The sequence below is a fragment of the Antrostomus carolinensis genome, unplaced genomic scaffold (assembly GCF_000700745.2).
Source record: "Antrostomus carolinensis isolate BGI_N321 unplaced genomic scaffold, ASM70074v2 scaffold20951, whole genome shotgun sequence".
In the NCBI taxonomy this organism is placed as follows: Eukaryota; Metazoa; Chordata; class Aves; order Caprimulgiformes; family Caprimulgidae; genus Antrostomus; species Antrostomus carolinensis.
The window spans coordinates 25,590-34,156 of record NW_010296530.1 but is presented as its reverse complement, the minus strand read 5'-3'; the positions used below and the strand labels follow the sequence as shown (position 1 = coordinate 34,156).

General features: G+C 35.3%; 1 protein-coding gene across 1 annotated transcript in view; it reads left to right on the top strand.

Annotated features, from left to right (window-relative positions):
* FEZ2 (fasciculation and elongation protein zeta 2) overlaps positions 1-8,567 on the top strand; it is a gene marked incomplete at its 5' end in the record, with an annotated part of 25,433 nt that overhangs the window by 3,096 nt on the left and 13,770 nt on the right. The window contains 4 exons of the mRNA XM_010178333.1: positions 176-292; positions 1,680-1,824; positions 5,157-5,425; positions 8,383-8,463. Of these exons, the coding sequence (XP_010176635.1) occupies positions 176-292; positions 1,680-1,824; positions 5,157-5,425; positions 8,383-8,463 (612 nt within the window). The remainder of the gene's footprint in view (positions 1-175; positions 293-1,679; positions 1,825-5,156; positions 5,426-8,382; positions 8,464-8,567) is intronic.

The window sequence follows — 8,567 nt, the reverse complement described above, 5'->3', positions numbered from 1 at the left end:
CAGGAATTATTGATTCCATTATTATGGGCAAGGAATCTGTTTAACTCTTAAAATCAATTTTAGTTTCCCCTTTTGTTTTTTATTTATGTACATGTATTTTATATGTATATGCACACACACACAAACGTGTATTTATGTAAGTATATATATGTATATAAATATTGATGCTTTCTAGGTAAATGATAACTTGAACCTTGACCTGTCAGATGACGAGGAGCTGAGAGAACAGTTGGATATGCATTCTATCATTGTTTCCTGCATCAATGATGAACCACTCTTCACAGCAGAGCAGGTAAAGTGTTCAGCAAAGACAGTGTTGTTGGTGTAGTCGTTTCTTTTAGCCTGTAGTTATTTTTTATTCTTCTTCCTTGCTGTTCACCATAGCTAAGCTTCTTGATTGTTCTTTATTTAGGGTCGTAATAATGTGTCATATATTACTGCATCTTTCAGGTTTGAAAAGAAATCCAGTGCTTCAAGTGAGGTTGATACTCCAGGGTCTTTGAAATCTTTATATGTTCCTTACCATGAATTAGTCAGAAATACTACTAAATTAAATCTGTTTGTTAAGAAGCAAAAATATTTGCAGAATGTTAGTGGTATTGTAGAGTTTGTAGTTTTCCAGCATGGTTGTATGGCCATTCACATGGCTTTGAGGTTAGTGAGAATTCTTTGAAGTTTTTGCCTAATATGAGAGCAGATGAACAGCTCTGCCGCTGAGCCTTCAGATTACTTACTGTCTAAGGGCTTCTGTTCCAAATCCATGGATTTACTGAAGTTATCATGAAAATGGCTCTTCTGACTAAGGTTAATTAAGATCCTGCTTTAGTAAGCAAAGGCAATAATTTATTTTCTTGTTTAAATGGCTACCTGTGAACTCTGATGAGCATTATTAAGAATACGAGAGACAGAATTACTTGAACTGCCTCAACTGTTTTTTACTGTGAGGTGGATCTCAGCAATGTCTGCAGCCTTTAAACCTGCAAAAGTTGATGTGTTATTTATTCAGCTGTTCAGTTAGTAATTTAGCCAGCAGAAATACGGCCTTTTCTATACCGAAGAGTAAGCCCTTTTAGGCTCAGGATTTCTGTTCTCCTACTTTCTGTCTGGCTCGGATCTTATACCCAGGGATGCAAATCAGCTTCAGGTTATGATGGATCAATTCATAAAACTTCTCATAAGCACAGTAGATTTTCAGGTTGTTCAGAGCTTTTTGGGTTGGTTTTTTGTTTTTTTTTTTCTGAGAGAAGTGTAGTGAAATGGGAGTTGGAGGTGGGGCAGTAATTGATTTTTGTTGTTGTTTTGTTTTCCTTCAACCGAATACTTGGGAAAGGTATCCCTGCCCACTCTTTAGTTCAGTTCTCTTAAGCAGAACCACATGTAGAAATAACCTTCATGTAGAAATAACTGTGTGGTTTCAATACACTGCTTGTTATGAAATCACCGATTTAAGTTGAAAAGGTAGGCTTATTCTCAGAGAGCAAGGATGGGGAGGAAATGTCAGTATTTTGTTGATTCTCCTCAATCCAGTCTTGGTATTAGTTTCATTCAGCAGCATCTTCACTAATTGAAAGTAAAAAAAAAAATAAAATAAAACTTAAACTCTTAACAGCTTTGCTTCAAATTGCAGGCTGTTTCTCTTTGTGCAGAAGGGTTTTCATAAGGGTTTTCATTTTTTTAAGGTGATTGAAGAAATAGAGGAAATGATGCAAGAATCACCTGATCCAGAAGATGATGAAACACCCACCCAATCAGATCGGCTCTCCATACTTTCCCAAGAAATTCAGACGCTCAAGAGATCCAGCACGAACAACAGCTATGAAGAGAGTAAGTGATATTTATTTAGTATTTTGCTCTTATGCTTATTGAAGATCATTTAAAGGGCAAATTTGCCATGTGTTTGATTTATATCAAGTCCTTCTTATGAAATATCTGCATTCAACAATATTTTCAAAATCCCCTGAAAGAATAAACTGGATTTAGAACATAAATAGAAGAGTTATCTTTGCCAGCTTTCATAACTTAGAATAAAAATTAAATTTCATAGAATTTCAAATTAAAACAGATATACAGAAGCTTTATTCACTGGAATGAGGTCCCTTCAAAGGTAAAGTGATAAGTCAGTCATTTTTGTTAAACTTTATTAATTACTGTATTTTAAAGTGAGACACTTCTTTGAGGCTAGTACACTGTGTTTAAGATTAGCTAAAGGTTTTGAAAGCTATGCAATAAATAAAGAAAATGGTATTTCTTTGGTACAATTTCGGTCACTACAACGTATCTTGATATACAGTAACACAAAAATAAGGCAACCATAAGGACCTTGTATATTTTTTTTCCCCATAAGGACCTTGTATATTTTTCTCTCATCCCCTTCCGTTCCTCTTCAAAAAGCTTAGATGTTAAAAAAAAAAACAACTTTGTATCTTCTACTCAAATGAAATCATCTGTTCTTCCCTCTACAAAAGGAAAGGAGAAATTGCATTTCTAGTTTAATTGTAGTAGGTTGAATTATATGTAAAAGAAATCTGTGGTTCATCAGTTTCATGATGGAAATTTTGTCAAAATCAATTCTAGAAGGTGATAGGAACACCAAGAATATTTGCTAGATGATCCTCCTACTTTGGTCCCTCTTACAAAGTTTGGTGCTTTCTTTCCTGTAGCCTGGGTTGGCAATATAAATTCTGTAGAAGATTCAGAAAACTGGCTGACCCTTTGTGACATGACTTACAGTTTCTGCTACACTTCAGATTTATGGAGGAGATTCCATTTTCATGGTTGGACTTTTAGCTGTCTTAACCCATGAATTTTAGGAATATGAAAGCAAAAGTGTATCCTGCTCAGCAGAGGTTCCTGCTTTTGTGACAGTTTTATATGTCCTTAGGTTTGGAGCTAATCAGGCTTGCTTGGTATTTCATATCATATTTATTTTCCTTTGCTTCAGGTGTTCATTTTGTGTGGTGCATCTTGTGGTTTAAAGGTCAACCCTGACCAAATGATGCCTTGAGTTACTTTGGCAGATGATTTAACTTTGCTTCACCAGTTTCTCAGAATCTGCTTTCAGGTCACTATTTTGGGAAAAGCTCTTCGTACCTTTTTGTGTGTGTGAAGCTGCTTCAGAATTAGTCTGCATCTCTCTGAAGTTGTTGCCGGGTTTTCCTAGAAACTGTCTGGCTTTTATAAGACAAGTCAAAGGTATTACTGTTTAGAATTGAGAGCAGGAAATCTAAGCTTGTATGTAGTTTTTTCTTGGATAAGGAAAGACATGTATTAAGACACTCCAAAAATCAGTTACGGCTCTGTGTAACTGTAACTTATCTCTCCTGGTGGTGAATCCTGTAGCCTAGATATCTGAGATTTAATCCAAGTAGGCTTCTGCATTTGACTCACTCACCTGTTTCAGCTGGGCAGTTCCTGTGTAGCCCTTTTGTAGCCTTTGGTCATGACAACTGATCTGTCATGAACAAGTTGGGATTGTAGTTGGGTAATCTGCACCCATGTTTTTGGAGCAATTGTTTTTTAGACTGTGAAGCTGGTTCTTAAGTGTTGGGACTCAATAGTGCTCCCTCTAGTCTTTCTCAAAAACAAAACAGGGGTGTCAGCTGTTTCCTGTTGCTGACAACCAGAGTTGACTTTGCAAAAACTTATTGCTGTGGTGTGTGCAATGACTGTGAACACAGACAAGATGCCATGTTACAAGGAGAGGCCATAACGTGCATGCTGCATACCTGGAATAGTTTAAGCAGTAATACAGGTGATGGATGGTTCAAACTCCTTAAAACTTACATCCTTAAGCATACAGTACTGTCACAGTGTTTTAACATAGTTTAAGGCCTAAGCTACTCTGAAAAACTGTGGCTTCTTGCCAGAGAATTGCATTAACAGGTTTTATTGCCCTTTTTTTTTTTTTAAGTAAGTGACAAGGAACTTTTTCCAATCAGTTTTCACTGCTGTAATTTAAAAGAGAGAATCACATTTCACCTATTACCTTTAATGCTTCTAAAAGCTATACTTTTTTTTGTAGTTTGTGGCCTTATCTGTGTTTATCAACTCTTTGTCCATAGGCACTTTCCCATATGAGAATTTTTTTAGACATAACATTTACTAGACAAATTCAATGCAACCAAATAATTACGAGCATCTATGCAGTGTCCTTAAACAGATTGTACTCTTCAGTAACAAGGACTATCCATTTCTCAAATGCCAGTGAAAATTATGTTCTTTGACATAGCAGCTGCTCTGACCAGCTTCCTAGTTGTGTCAGATTTAATTGGGAATGGAAAGTAGTCCTCAAGAAACATGCTGACTTTTAACCCAAGCAAGCCTCAGAACATTCTTCATGGTCATAATTTCACTGTCTATAACACATGACTGAATAGCACCTTTAAATGCAAACCTGGAGGAGTTTTTTTGTTTCCAAACTGACATTTTACAGCCTTCTGGTTTAGCAGTGACCGATTTGGTCTCATTCTTTCTCAAAACTATTAATGCTTATTTTTACTTGAAATAAACCTGTCGTCTAGTTTTGATTAAGGTCCTTTTTTTCAGGCAGTACGAGGCCATGCTTTTGGTTACAATCCCCAGACAAAGAAAATGTAGATTGTTTTATTGGGGTTTTTTCTACTAAGTGGATCTAAAAACCTTATCGTAAAAGTTTGGTGCAAGCTTTTATTAATATGCTTGCATACCTTAGCAGTATCCCTAAAAAGATTCCCTGGCTCATAGAGTGTAATTTCTGTATTACTGTAGGTGAAAAATGTAAGGATTCCAGAAATACCAAAGTGGTGGTTGTTGTGTCAGAAAATACAGAGACCTTTTATTTTGAACAGTGAGTGTAGATGGAAAGTAATAATTAACAGAGGTGTTGGTATTAGAAGTTCAGTGCTTAATTCAGCTTCTTTAACTACAACATCCTCTTCATATTTGCAGATTATATCAGATTTCTCAGAAATAAGAAGAAAGTTTAACAATCTTCTTGTTGCTAATCTAGTTGCCTCTGTGATTTGTTTATTGCTTTAGGAATACTGTTTTGTTCTATGTAGTTTTAGAGCTGAATTTACTATTTTTTTAAATTTCAGTGTACTTTTTTCTTGTAATTCCTACAAGTGTTCTCATGCTTAAAATCTTGACAGATTGCTTTTTGTATGAACTGTTTTTAGGAGTAAAAAGATTATCTGTTGCTGAGTTAAATGAACTGCTAGAAGAAATTGAGACTGCTATTAAGGATTATTCTGAGGAACTGGTGCAGCAGTTGGCTCTACGAGATGAGTTGGAGTTTGAGAAGGAAGTGAAAAACAGCTTCATTTCTGTCCTCATCGAAGTACAAAACAAACAGAGAGAACACAAAGAAACGGCAAAGAAGAAAAAGAAGCTGAAAAACGGTAGTCCTCAGAATGGCAAGCAAGAAAGAGGTCATATGCCTGGAACAGTAAGAAAATTTTTGTAACTATTTTTAGATTCAAAATATATATTTTTTTTTTTCCCCCCTATGAGAAGTAATATTCCTAGACTATATCAAAAGACCTGGTACACCTTGTTCCATGCGTTCATTCACAGACAAGACTTAGGCACTTCCTATTGAGGTTTGGTGGGTTTTTTTCCCCCCACAAAGTCATATAATATTTTACTTTTCTAATGCTCAAGAGAGGCAAATTAGCCAGGAATCAGCATACCTTTATTGCAAAACATACTGTATTTGGATGTGTATGCTGCTGTGTGTTCTGTTGTCGGTAGGCAAACTCATTTATCTGTTTGGTTTCAGTGTGTGAATTTTAGTATGTGTGTACCATTGTTAGTCTTACAGGAAATTCAGTAGTATTGTTAGCATAGTTGTACAGATATTTATTGATAATGTTGGTTTTTATGTAGGAAAGAAAAGTAAAAGTCTTATCCTGGATCTCTTGAAACCTGTGTCAGAGTTACAATGTCCAGAAAGAAACAGGGGTGACGCCAAAGTGTAGTGCAGTTGTACAGGGAGAAGAGAATTTGTTTTATTCTTCACAGAACATTCCAACAAAAGGAAAAATGTCTTTCAAACAGAGTTTGAATAATAGGAGGCTGAGAATGAAAGAAATTGGGTTATTATCTTGTCATTTTTTTTCCTTTCTTATCTGTCAAGTGTAATTTCAATGCAGTTTTTTTCCTTTCTTCTCTGTCAAGTGTAATTTCAAATTACTTGAGTGGGATATTAATGTTAGAATTTCTAGGTGTCTCCTACAGGATGTGGAAAATGTGGTTAACGTATTGTAGATCTTGGGTAAGTCCCAGAAAGAATGCTTCAGTTTGACATTAGAAGGTTTTTGGGTTTGTTTTTCAAACATAAGGAATAAACATTTGTAATGAAACATTAATTCTTCAGTATCTGTTTATAACTTACAAGAATTTCCCTGTGATATAACCCAAATGGAGTAGCGATCTTGCCTGTCTGATGAAAAATCATCTTTTGTGTACATGGCTAGTTTTAATGGAACTCTAAGAAAGTATGTGTCTGGAAAATAATACAAAATTGTCATCCCTTTTTAAGAGCACAGTGAAGACTTCAAATGTACTCCTTTTTGGTTCTCAGTCATGGAAAAACAAAAATGTTATTCTATCTAGAAAGAAAAATAATTATTTGGTTTTGAAACTTGAGTCAAGTGACTCGTAAGCTATTCTAGTTAGTTTCAAGTTTAGAGTCTTGAATGATGCTTCCAAATATAACTGTATGTGATCCTAGTATAAGACATAAGACTGGAGATATTCAAAAACCATCTGGACAAAATCCTGGTTCATGTGCTCTAGGAGTGCCTGCTTGAGCAGATCACCTTCCAACCTCAACCATTCTGTGATTCTGTGATTGTCATATTTGGTTGCTTCAAGATACAGATATGTCAGATTGCTTTCTGAGAGGGACTGAACAAACTAGCTCCCACATAAGTGGGAGTGTGTGGGCTGCATATGTGTGGTTCCTTTGAAAGTAGCTTTCACCAAGTACAGATTTGGGAGCCTTCTCCCAGAAAGAGATGCAAGTTTCCTTCCTTCAACACTTTTTTTTTTCCTTTTTTTTTCTTTTTTTTCCCCTCCTTTTTTTTTAAGGAAGGGCTGAGAACGTGCACACAGATAGTGTGTTCAGGTAACTTTGTGAAGAGTGAGTTTCTGTTAATAAATAATATATAAATTAATTGTTTTAACCAAAACTATAATGAAATTTCACTTAAATACAAAGCTTGGAAGTAGGGTTAAATGTTCATACTCTTAAGTAAATCAATTCTCCTGTAGATACTATAATTGAATTTTAATAAATAGAGCTTTTAATTCTTTTATTTGATACAAGCTTTGGGTAAATCACTTCTAGATTTCTAAAACTTTTGCCTCTCTCACAAGGGCAAACTAGGGAGTGATTAAAAATAGTTAGGGCTTGAAGTTACCAGTTCCTTTAAGCAGGATATCTTAAAAGAGTTAAGATGGCTTTGGCAACATCTGTGTCTAAGTACTGACCTCATTGTGCTTTAGAAAGCGAATTAGTACTGTATTCCAGCACATTTTATTACCCCCTCCCATAAATAAATACATTCAGATAAGTGGGCTGAGGTGTGTGTGTCATACTGCCCTGTGTCAGCAGCTTGACAGTTTCTTTTTTTATGTTCCTGTCAGTTACAGAGTTTTATATTTCATGATAAACATCAAAATTATTTTTTTTTTTTTTACTTATCTTCCCCAGCAAGCCAAAAGGATTACAAAGTTTAAGGGGAAAAAAAAAAGTGTTTAGAGTATATATTAATTTTTTCTTTACTTGGATTTCATGATTCCATATAATGGTGCTTGAAAATAATACAGGTGCTTTATCAACTAACTGTGTATATTTTATCGTATTACCAAAAAAGTGTGGAATACAGTTGATAGCTAATTGTTGCTTCTTCTGTCGGAAAGAGAGCACGAAAGTATAAAATCTTTTAAAGACGTAGAGCTGAAAATGACTATCTCTGAACAGTATTTCTGGTGGGTGCTTAAAATTTAAAAACCCATCAGCAGTGTCTCTAGAAGTGTATTGCTCAAACATTAATTTTAAAGGAGATTGTACTGTTAACCAAACTTTCCAAAATACTACCTTGTACATTTGAAAATTAAACAGTGGGCCTTAAGAGGCTGATCTCAGTTATTGGCTCTGTGGTGTGAAAGTTTTGTTTGATTAAATTTTTATGTAGATACACTGCTTAACTGCCATTATAAGGTTTGCTTGTTACTTAAAGATTTAGTGGCTGAATGAAAACATAGAAATGTGCTGAAATACGTCTTAGAACTTGTCTTTGTCATTTGTCTTTTATAGTCTTGATAAATGCTTATTAATAGTCTTTTGAACTTTTCTCTGTCCCTTTTTTCTTTCTGCCGTGTTTTCACTACTTTTAGCGCTTCAGCATGGAAGGGATCTCAAATGTCATACAGAATGGCTTCCGCCACACATTTGGAAACTCGGGTGGAGAGAAACAGGTGCTGGGCTATCTTCTCTCTTTTCCTTGTTCTTTGCCTGCACTTTCAGTAGGAGCTGAGATCTTGAAAATTGACAGTAGTTGAAGATAAATGCTGAGACAGGA